The 12,117-nt window shown below is 38.9% G+C and overlaps 1 protein-coding gene across 1 annotated transcript in view; it reads left to right on the top strand.

Annotated features, from left to right (window-relative positions):
* The window catches only part of XYLB (xylulokinase), an 82,921-nt gene that overhangs the window by 9,573 nt on the left and 61,231 nt on the right, over window positions 1-12,117 (top strand). The window contains exons 8-12 of the mRNA XM_054639079.2: window positions 2,801-2,873; window positions 8,223-8,341; window positions 9,467-9,548; window positions 10,563-10,603; window positions 11,008-11,123. Coding sequence (XP_054495054.2) covers window positions 2,801-2,873; window positions 8,223-8,341; window positions 9,467-9,548; window positions 10,563-10,603; window positions 11,008-11,123 — 431 coding nt within the window. The remainder of the gene's footprint in view (window positions 1-2,800; window positions 2,874-8,222; window positions 8,342-9,466; window positions 9,549-10,562; window positions 10,604-11,007; window positions 11,124-12,117) is intronic.

Below are 12,117 nucleotides of genomic sequence, written 5' to 3'. Positions count from 1 at the left end.
ACAGATGTTTTTACAGACCTTTTTGCTAAAGATTATTCTGATTCTTGTGTTTGAATTTAAGATGAAAATTGAATTTTTAAAATTCTGTTATTAGTGGTTAGGCAGATAAAAATCTAACATCAGTTCTACTTTGAGTGTTATACTTCTCAAGCTGGTGAATTGAGCTTTAAACTGAAGTTGTTGGAGGAGGAGAACCTCAGATTATCCCACTCCTATGAGGTTGGTGCCAGAAGGAGAAGGCCAGAGCCTGGAGAGGGATGGCAGGTCAGCAGGAGAGCATCATTGATGGAACAGATTAAATGTCTGGGCAAACACACATGGCTTGGGAATAAACAGGAATTAGGGGGTTCTGATCCTTTTGGCATTGTGGAGATATGGTGGGATGCTTCCTGGAGTGTGGGAATGGAAGGATACAGGCTCTCCTAAGCTAGTTCATATTCAAGGATCACCTCCTCCAAGGTCTGAAGTGATGCATCCCAACTAAGATTAAGTCAGGCAGAAACAGCAGGAGGGCTGTGTGGATGAACAAATTGCTGCTGGACAATCTCAAACACAAAAAAGAAGCCTACAGAAGGTGGAAGTAAAGGCAGTAGCCTGGTAGGAATACAGAGAGGCTCTTTGAGCAGTTAGGGATCAGGTCAGGGAAGCTAAAGCCCTGACAAAATTAAGTCTGGCCAGGGATATCAAGGGCAGTGAGAAAAGCATTTATAGCTATGTTGGTGTTAAAAAGAAGATTTTGAGAAATGTAGGCCCTCTCCAAAGGAAATGGGAGACCTGGTTAGCCAGGCTGTGAAGAAGGCCAGGTACTCAAGCACTTTTCTTCCTTGACCTTCACTGGCAAGAGTTCCAGCCACATCACCTGAGCCACAGCAGGCAAAGGCAGGGACTGGGATGATGAAGAGCCACCCAGTGTAGGAGAGGATTGAGTTCAAGACCATCTAAGGGACCTGAAGCTGCACAAGGACCTGATGAAATACTTCCATAGGTCCTGGGAGTGAACTGGTGAATGAAGTGGCTAAGTCCCTATCCATTGTATTTGAGAAGTTGTGACAGTCTGGTGAAGCTCCCATTGACTGGAAAAGGAGAAACATGGGGGAGTAAGGAAGACCTGGTTTTCCATTACTTCAGTTCTTGAGAGCATTCTTTTTTTTTTTTTTTTTGTGGGTTTATTTTTTTAAATCTCACCCCTGTATGAAGCAGTTCATTTCATGAGAAAGTGAATTGCAAATGGACTCTATTTTGTTGGAGAATGCTAGATTTTTAATTTTTTTCCCTTTTCTTTTACATTCTCATTGTAACTAGTAAGGTATGAGATGAAACAGAACCCTTATATGGTCTGGTCATAAACTTAAGACTAAATTTAGAGAAAGATATATTACTGGGGGGAAGTGGGACTGAGAACTAGTTAAACCAATTTTAGACTTTGAAGGCTGTTTGAACTGATGGCAACTTCTAGCAATAAAACTTATGCAAAATGCATTCAGGCACAAAACATCTCTCTGCCAGAGCTGCTCTTGGGGACCCTCAAGGAGCACTGAACAGCTTGGCAGTCTCAATGACATGTGGAAGGTGGATGTTTTTGCTTCTGTAGGTCAGCTTGCTAAACTGGCTGGCTGATTCACAGTTTAACTTCATCCTTTTTTCCTTCCATTTCAGGCAGCTAGTGCCCACTGGGGCACCACAGAAGGTAGGCCTTTGTTACCTGAGCACAATGTGGTGTATTCTTGGGGAGAGATGCACGAAGAGCAAGTGCATCATTAAATTTCCTGGCCATTACAACCACCTCTTAGATCTCTGGCTACAGGCTGCCCTTGAATGCTGTGAAGAAGTGCTTTTGTGATCATTAATAAGAACCTGTCACTTCTGGCTCGCTCCACCTGTATAAGTTTGATTCTGTTTAGTTATTGGGTGACAAGCATATTTCTTCTGAGTCACAGCACAGAATGAGGGATTTGTCTGCTTCTGTGCCAGCTTCTTGGGATCAGGCAGTTCTTGATCATGCAGAAAGCCTGGTTGTGGCTGGTTAACCTGGTGGTTCACACAGCAGATGTGAGGAGGAGGCAGGTTCATGGTGGATCAGTGTCCTGTGTCCTAGGGGGCATTTTTTGGCCAGCCCTGCAGTTGGATGTTGTGCAGCTGGAGCATGCCCTGAGGCAGAGCTGCAGGCAGGGGCTCAGTTCAAAGCTGTTTATTACCAGCTCCTGGCAGTAACTCCAGGGAGGTCTGGGGGCTCAGCTGGAAGGAAGGCAAGGGGTCCCAAAGAGGTGCTAAAGGTGCCCCAAGAGCTTTGCTGGAGCTTCTGAAAGTTTACAGACCTGTGCTCTGGGTGGGGCAGAGCAGCGTTCTGAGCATTTCCCTGTCATCAACACACAGGTGGTTTTATGGTGCTGTGTTTCTTTTGTGTTTTTGTTTGGTTTTTTTTTTCCTTAGAAAGTGTTTTTCTTTGAAAATGAGGGTTTTTTTTCCTTTGGAGGTCTTTCTGTGATAGACTGAAGTTGTGGATTCATGCTAACACAGTATGATAACATACCAGGTGTGTTTTGCATGTTTCAGAAGGCAGAGCTTTTAACAGCTTTTGTCATGGGGTTACTTTTAGATTGATATGTGCTGTATTACTGCAACTGAATAATCCTTCTAGATGTATATTTGTGTGTTTTCTGGGCCTAATCTTAAGCATCTATTAACATTTGCTGCTTCCAATAATTTTATTTGCATTCTACTTACTTTCTTTGAAGTGAATACTGATGTGACTCAGTATTTCTCACTGTTTTTAGTTTTTTTTTTTTTTTTTTTTTTGCAGAGAATCTCTTTGGTCAGTAGCTTTGCAGCTTCCCTTTTCCTAGGAGCTTATGCACCCATTGATTACAGTGATGGTAAGTGTGTTTTTTCATTGTAAGTTTACCAAGGAAATTTTCCTTCCCATCTCCACACATTACAGATTGGGGACAAGGTGTCTGGTGCTTGTTTTCAATCTTTAAATTTTAATGACAAGTATATTAGATTTTAAGCTAAGTTACTCCTTTCAGTTTGATGTTTGCTATGCTCGTCTCTCCCCATCATACTGATTCCCACTTCTATCAAATGGATCCACAGAAGAGATTCTTAATTGTAATTATATTTTTTTTTCTGTTATTTTGTGACGTATAAAGGAGTGGTGAAAGACCTTCTAGAGGCATCAGAAAGTTGTGGAATCTCAAACTAAACTCCTGAATTCTGATATTTGTTCTTTAGTTTTGCTGGTTTAGCTCAGAGGTGCACAGGATGTGAAAATGTTGTATATTGTGATGATTTCTTCCCCACCTAACTGGAGTATGGATCTACAACAGAAGTATATTTTCAAAATGAACCAGGAAAAAAAAAACATAAATGAAGCAAAATGCACTAAACCCAGTTAAAAAAAAATCTTTCATATCTCTCCATTCATCATAACAAAGACAAAAAGGTGACAAGTCTACTGTCTCCCTTTTCTGTTCTGTGTTATCTCAGTTATCCAGCTTTTAAATGGCAATTTAAAATGGCAATTACAAAGGAAAGCATTTTCCTGGGAGCTCTGCTGTTATTTCTAAAAAAACATTTCTGATTTCTGCTCTGAAACTAAGAGAAGGTACATTTCAGAGCTGAAAGGTTAGATAACAAGGCTCTCTACAGAATTTTTGCATTACAGAGTCATGGTTGACACCCATGTGTTAAGACCAATTCATTTTTCCTCCTTTGTTATTCCATCAAATGTTACAGGAAAAGACAAGACACCTCAATTTTAGCTAATGGACAACTTGCTATCAGAACCTCCAGTTACACTGGAGACCTCAGAAATGGCAAGGCAATCCATGCTTATTTCATACCACTTGTGGGATTATTAGATCTGTTTTCTGGTCCTGTCCTTTTAGCCAAGTATTTCACAGCTGAGGTTTTCTTTTTTTTTTTTTGTGTGTGTGTTATTGCAACAATAACTCCTTGGAGATTTGCACTTTGCTCCTCAGCAGGTCCAAATACTGAGCACTTGGGCTGCTCAGCCACCTACTGTATTTCAAAGAGAGATAGTGAGATATTTAGGTGCTTTTTCTGATAAAGAAACATACTGTTTTTTTATTTTTCAATGAGAATGAAGTTTTAATTTTGATTTGAATGCTTAAAACTATAAGCATTAAAAATATCTCCTGTTTGGGTTTGTTTTTTTTTATTTTTTGGTAATGTTAATTTACCTTTTCTGCTTGGAAGCAAGTGGAGGAAAGCCATGCTTCTCCTATTTCAGAACGTGGAAAAATTGTTGGAAAACAAAATATTTTAAAGTAAAGAAAATTTAAATCTCCTTAATTGGAAAATTTTTTCAGGAAATGAGTCACATTTTTCAAACAGCTCCAGGAGAGTGTGTTCTGTTACACCTGTAGGTATTTACAGAACCTGAATAAATGTTATGTGCTGTTCAGAGCATGTAAGAGTATTAAATCTTTGTGTGAAAAAAGATAAGAGAACTAGGCAGGATGTTACAGTTCTCTTTACAAGACAAAAGATTTTTTTGGCATTGTAAGCTATATTTTGCCTCATTCATTCTTTTCTTCTGTTAATATAATGAGAGAAAATTCTAATTCCAGTAATAAAATATAAGTATAGTGGATGCAGTAGTTATTTGGATGCAGCTGAAAAAGTTGTTTTCTTGTCACTTGCAATTTCTTGCAATTCACTTGATCTTTTACTTAGCACCTGTGTATTGTAGTCTAAAATGCATCTCTCAAAATAATATTCAGATAATAGACCTATTCTTCATTTCTGTAGGTTTAACTTCAGGTCATATCATCTTTAAAAGACCCTGTCAAATTGTTTAGCTCTACACAATAACTTATCTCCAAATTGGCAGGTTATTGTGGGAAATGTGCTATTCAGTTTCAGAATTTTTTCTTTTTCTTCTTAAAGGTCCAATCTTTTAAGGTTCAAATAACTTGTGAATGGCTGAATACCCTGAGTGATTGATTTAAAAAAATGAAATTACCTTCTAGTGGAATGAATGATTTTTATTTCTATTCTGCAGGTGTTAAAAGTAAGATACATCTGGGACCTAAGGAGTTGAACACTTGGGGCATTGTTTCTTTTTAGAAGACACCTTAAGGAACAGCAATTCAGCTCTTGACCTAGAGAAACTTTATCTTTTGAAATGCTTTTCTAAGAGCCTTAGGCAAATTGTAGCTTGGCATACTTGTTTCTTGCTGTTCTACCAGAAAAGGATGTGTTGGACTGAAGCTTTCTCCAAAGGGGTGTGGTGGGCTGAATTTACTCCTCCTGTAGCTTGTGTGGTGTTGGTGGTTACAGTTCTCATGGCTTTGGCTCTCTGAAAAGGCAACACAGAGGGCTTTAATGCAGAAATAGATGCACTTAACTGCTTATAAATGTATGCAAATATTGATCTTTGCTTTGTGGATTAATAAAACCAGTTAGTCTGCATGGCTGGCTCGTTGTAAAGGAAGGGTTTGTGTTCTCCCCTTTCCCCCCAAGTGTTCAAGCACTTCGGTATTTGTAGTAAATATTAGCAAGTCCTGCTTGTGCTCCTGGTCATTCTGTGCTAAAAGTCAGTGAAATATGGAAATTTATTATTCCATGTTTTGACCCTTTCCTCACTTCTTACTGTGCCATGGCCTTGGCTGTTGACCTTCACTGCTGATGGGGTGATGAGACAAAGGGCTGCCTTTGATTTTTGCTTGTTTTCTCCCTTTACTCCTCAGATTATTACTGATTTTTGTATGTTGAACTTTGTGATGTAGATCATGAGCAGAGCTGCTGGAGTTAGGAACTCAGAGGGAATAACTCCTTGTATAATCAGAGGAGAATTCAGTTCTGCTTTTTATTTTCTACTGAGACTCCAATGCCCACAGCTGGACAGGATGAATCCAGCCCAACAGATTAACAGTTCTTCTAAAACAGTTTTTTCACTAACAGTTCTTCTAAAACAGTTTTTTCACATTTTTTAAATTGGTTTGAGGCTGGGGCAAATTGCCTCACCTGTCTTTTCTCAGGGCATATGAAAGTCTTTGTGCCACTGCATCTACCAGTTAATAAACTAAATTTTTGTTTCTGTAATGTAAACATTCAGTTATGAAGATTAGAGGCTTTTCTGTTTTATGTAGGAAAAATTGAAGGCTGCCCTAATGTCTTGTAAAATTGTATTGGAGGATCCTGGTGAAATATTTCTCTAGGCTTGTGCAGTGTGGACTAAGAAGGATGATAAAAACCAAACAAAAACCTGCAGAAAACAACAACTAATCTTTCTGTAGAGGAATTCTATTTATTTAATGATGCTGTTCCTCACTTCTTTAGTTTAGTGAAGAGGTTTTTGGCCTTTTAAATCATGGACTCTTCCAGGAAAATTCATAAATTTGTGTATTTCCTTGTAGAAAGTCCTGTTATGCCTGAGAGTATGAAACACGTGGCTGCCTCTGAAAAGTGCAGGTGGTGACTCTGGGCTGAGTTTACCTTGTCAGGACACAGTTTACCATGGGAAGGAGGGAATGGCTGGAATTAAGAGTGATCTCTTACAGAGACATGAGAGATGCTGGATTAAATCTTGCCATCTTTCCTTTTCTGGGTGTGTAGTAGTGATTTTGATGGTGGAAAAGGGATCCTTTGCCTGTGGGAGGGTTGTTGCACTTTGTGCTCGGTCAAATTCCTGCTGCTTCAATGTAGACCAAATCTTTTAAATCTGTTTAATTTGCCTGAAATGGAATTGATTGATTTGGATAAAATTAATTCTATTTTTATGTTATTAAGTGTAATCTAAATATCCTGCTGTTTGGCTTGGGTTATTCCAATGTTTCAGCTCAAGTGTGCAGCACTTTCTGTTTAAAACACCGTGTGGAGCACTAGGTCCAGACAACACTGGGGGTGCTTAGGATTGTACTGATAAATATAAAGTTTGTTTATAAATGCTATTAAACCCATTTTTAAGCCTGTATGAAAAAGTCTGCTTGGAGTTGATAGGGTGGGCTCACTTGTGCTTGCAGAGTGTGTGTGGAGTGTGTTGAAGGCTCTTTCTCAGAGCAGAAGCACTGCTGGAGCTTTGTGATGTGCTGCCTGAGGTGGGGCTTCAATCCTTTTCTTCCTCTGCATCCCAGCACTGCAAGCCAAGTCTTGTTCCACAGGCACTGCATGTGGCATCAACTTCACCATCTTTATGATTTGAAAAGCTTAAAAATGTATTGAGCAGAAGGAAATATCAGGTTTTCCACTGTGCTCAACTGAGGATGTGGCTGTGTTTCTGGGATAAATAAATTGAGGGCTAAGCAGTCCTTGGAATGAAATTGGTATTAATCTAGAATAAGACTACTCTATCCCTGAGCAGCACTAACCAGAAATACAGATTTTCAAGTCTAATCAAATGTGCAATTAAAGGCATCTTGGAATCATAAGCCAGTGGTCTGGAGTGCTCAGTATGTTATATGGATTTGGCCACTAACCAACTTCAATTAGCTTTTAAACCAGCAATAAAACAGTGAGAAAAGAGCAATGAGAAACCAAACCAAAACTGAAAAGGCCTTTCCCAGATCTAATGATAGCTCTGGTGAGAAAACAGGTGACCAAATCAGTTATTTAGGGTTTTTTTTTGCATCCTGTGAATAATTTCACAGAATCTGGCCTTAAGAGGTACTTGCAGGTGTTGCAGATTTCAGTTGGGCTGCTCAGCATGCTTGAAAATCATGGCTTTGGTATTCAAAATTGGGTACCAAATTTTCCTCAAAATTAGGGGCTTTATTTGAGAAATTGAAAAGGGAAATGTTGATATGGAGGAAGATTAGTCAGTGTGGATTTAGATGCTAATAGGATACTCTGCTGAAAGGCAGGAGTAATGTAAAACCATCCCACTGAGGGGGGGATTTCTTCACTTTTAGGTCTCTGCTGAGCACAATGCATCTTCGAGGGACATTGCTCCATCACTTTTACTTCTATGAAGTCCTTATCTAAGGTGGAAGATTTAGGGGGGAATTGATGGGGAGGCATTGATTGTCTTTACTCATAATCTGTGAATTGCCTGGTGCCTTGTACATCAGAGAAGCATTTTCTGCTACTTTTGCAGGTGAAAGCTCTCCAAAGGTTAAATTCTTAGTACCTTTAATTCTTAGAAGAGCTGAAACCATTCTCTTTAAATGGAAAACATGCATCTGTAAGTTTTCTGTTGTTGGAATTTTCTGGTCTCTTGCTTAATCCTGTGTGCTTCCTCTTTTGATCTGTTCTTGTAGGTTCTGGTATGAACTTGCTGCAGATTTGGGAAAAGGCATGGTCAAAGCCCTGCCTTGATGCTTGTGCCCCTGGATTAGAGGAGAGACTAGGATGCCCTGTCCCATCCCACTCAGTCCTGGTATGTCCCTGGCCAGAAGAGCTGTAAGCAGCAAGAGGAGCTTTGCTGGGAGTTCTGCTAATGGCGCTTGGAGTGAATTTCTGTGTGCAATGCTGCTGCTTTAATATTTCCAGCTGTGTTGTGAAGGTGTTAAGCAAGTCTTTGGGAACTGGCACCCATCATAGCTTTGGTCTCCTTGGGTTCTTGCATGCCCTGGGCTGTGTGAGAGACTTTTTGGTGGATGCTCCAATTATAAGAATTTTTGGGGTCCTCTCCCACACCCCAGAGCACCTGGTCACTGCAGAGCTGTGCGTGGGAGTTTATTGCTGCAGAAACAGAACCCAACATTTGCATTTCTCAACAGAGATCTTGTTTTAAGCTGTTTGTAGAGTTAATGAGGTAATCTTTGTGAATAATTTGGGATATTTAAAGCTCCTGAGTTCATCTAGCATAATGGTGAAATCCAATCAAGCCTCACATCTCCTGGGTAAATGAGTTTAGTCTTACTACCCAGCACAAAAGCAGCTATTCTTTAGCTGTGCACATGTGAGGCAGTGGAGATACCCATCACCTGAGCCCTCTGAACTCACTGCTGATCTGTAATGGAGAGGAACATATTAAAAAAATCCTTATAGATGTCCTTGTGTTTTTTATGGATAGTTTTCTTCTGTTTTTTCTCAATGGCTATCAAATGTGGCTTAAAAGAATACAGTTCTTGACCTCTAAAATAATAGGGGTCATATTCCAGCATTTGATGCTGTGATGTATATTAATGTTGTGTTTCCTCTTATGTTTGCATTGAATTTCTAATTTCTAGCTATTAATATTCATGTATATGTGCAAAACAGATAGATGTGTTTATGGTACTTGATGTGAATAACTGAAGAAAGACCCAAAGCTAAAATGCTGTTGTTTACTAGCCTACTTTCAAATCTAATCTGAGGGTATTCCTGTGAGGTTCTGAACAACTACAATGAAAAAAGTGTATTAAAAATTTTTAAAATATTCATTTATACCTTAAATGTTCAGAAATTGTTCTTGTAGCTGCTCTAGGGTTTTTCGGTTCCATGTTACAATCCATTGTCATATATTGTAAGATTGCATTCCATTTTTTTGAGCTTTTTTTTCCTCTCTTTCTTTCCTTAGGGGCCCATTTCTCCATATTATAGTCAATGTTATGGGTTTAGCCCAGACTGTAAAATAGTAGCATTTACAGGAGACAATCCAGGTGAGATGATTAACTGTGCAAGATTCAGTGGATATGATTATGTATGTACTGAAATTCTAAATCTATCTTTCTGGTTCTCAGATGCTGCCTATAAAATGAAGGAATATTGTTTTTATCAGCATTAATTCCTCTTTCCAACACCCTTCCATCACTGATTCTTTTGAGATAGAGATATCTCGGATAGGCTGTGTATGACATTAAATTAATTCTCTTTTGCCAAGTAATCAGAGGTGAATTCATTTGCCTCTTGATAACTTCAGTTTTTGTTATGAGAAACCATCCCTACTATGAACTGCTAACATTTTAGCTTAGAAAATATGAACTTTAAAAATGCTCTTGTATCTTTCCAAGCGAAAAGGTGGAGATGGACCTTGTTGGCTTTCTTTAAGAGCTGCCCTTTTGTCAGACTGATAGATCTCAGTACGAGGGGAGGTGTTAATTCAGGGTCAGTTTTTTGAATCCTGGAGACTGTTTCAGTGTAAAGCAAATGTTTGTTTCTCCAGACTGAAAATAAAATACTTCCTATATTACAGTAGCTTATGCAGGTTTGAATCATGATAGAAGTTCATTATGATGAATTTTACATTCTTATTCTGGGAGTTGGGTAAACTCTGCATTTCCCAAAAGTCCATTTTTTTTCTTCTAGACACCTAAGTTCAACTTTGTCCAATAAATATGTGATTAATCTGATGAAAGTGGGAATGTTCCTCCTCTAAAGTGTGTTGTTAATCAAGGGTCCACTGCATATAAAACCTGAATACATAAACCATCAGAAAAATCATGCTGTTCTGTAGTTTTGTCTTGAGCATTTTGATTTTATTTTAATAAAAATCACACCCTCACCCAAAAGTTTTGCCCATATTTTATGGTGGGTAACCCAAGGCCACTGGGAGCATACTTACCATTTATATTGTACTTTGAGATGGTGTTTGTAATGTGCTATGATGTCTCAGGTAACAGGCTGCAATTAAGTCAAAGAACTACCTTTGTACCTGGGATTCTTTTTGCTTTCAGCATCACTGGCAGGGATGAGACTTCAAGAAGGAGACATTGCAGTAAGTCAAAATACTCTCCTGAAAACTGTCCTTGGATGCTTGAAATACCTGAAATGTAAATAGCTGCAGGTTGCCAGTTAAATGTACCTGCTAGTGTGGATTTGCTGCTTATTGGATTCGTGCTTGTTCTATTTCCATCAATCTGTAAGCTGCCTGAAAGATTTTAAGTAAACTCTTGTGACTATTTTTAACTAACACTGCAGACATTAAAACCTAAGTCTCCATCCAGTATGTATTTCACTGGCATGACAGCCTAAGTCAGAGCTAGCTTCAGCACGAATCCAATTGACTTAATGTGTAATTTAAAAACAATTAGTGGCAATAACAAATGGTTTTAATTTAATTTCTGTATTGCTTTCCATGCACATTGTGATAAGGCTTCAATTATTTTTTTTCCCCTGCAGATTAGCCTTGGCACAAGTGACACATTGTTCCTGTGGATCCAAGAGCCAACTCCTGCCTTAGAAGGTCATATTCTCTGCAATCCTGTTGATTCTCAAACATATATGGCCCTTTTATGGTAATATAATTTATTTTTTTACATCTGGGATCAATAACATATATTTCTTTCTCTGTGTTAGTGCTTTTTATTTCTTTTGTGAGATGATAATGAATAGAACATTCAGCATTCTCTACGGTATATGGCAATCTACTGCTGAAACATTTCCATCAACCTTACAGCATTCCTATTGTTTAATCTGAGGAATTGAAAGTGCAGAGTTGTGGAGGATAAATCCTCATGGCAATAAAAAGCTGAAATTATTTCGGTGTATGATAAAGCCAGGTCTCTGTGTATCTCAGGTAATGCATTTAATGTGCAGGAATAACAAATCTGCTGAGATGGAATGTGAAATGTGTAGAGCCTGACCAGGCTGTGGAACTTCTGTGCTCCTCTAGTGGTCCAGAGGGGTCATAATGGAGTAAGTGAAGATTCCCTTTGCAGAGAGGAGCATGATCAGTGCTGTTCAGGGATGCATTAGGGCTGTGCTTCAGGAAAATATTGAGATCTCAGAAACCCAGCTGAGAAAATCATCCTCATGGTAGCTTTTGGTGCTGTGATTTGGGAGTTGTTTGGCCCTTTGTCAGCCAAGGAGGTTGGACGGGAGCTGTGTTTGCTCTCACTGAACCACTGTATTCTGGATTAAAATTTCCAATCCAGGTCAAGTATTTGCAAGTAATATACAGATAAATTTTGTGTCTAAATGCCCTGGATTGTAGATGCTTGAAACTCAGAACTTCAGCAAAGCTCAAGTCTGCCCTGGAGCTGTAGTGTTGAATCCCACCTGCACAGTAGTAGATGACAGTGGGAACAGTGCTCATGAAGTTGAGTTCAAAACCAAGATGTCAATTGCAAGTTACTGATTTGTGATTTCCCAGCAGGTTTTGTTTGTTATGTTTGGTTTTGTGTGGGATTTTTTTGTTTGTTTGCTTTGTTTTTAATTTACATTTGAGTTTTTCTTCCACCCAGTGTTTTCTTTACTTTTGCTTTGTAAAAGAGCTATATAAACAACCTG

The sequence above is a fragment of the Agelaius phoeniceus genome, chromosome 1, assembly GCF_051311805.1.
Source record: "Agelaius phoeniceus isolate bAgePho1 chromosome 1, bAgePho1.hap1, whole genome shotgun sequence".
In the NCBI taxonomy this organism is placed as follows: domain Eukaryota; kingdom Metazoa; phylum Chordata; class Aves; order Passeriformes; family Icteridae; genus Agelaius; species Agelaius phoeniceus.
This window is presented reverse-complemented; position numbering and strand designations above follow the sequence as displayed.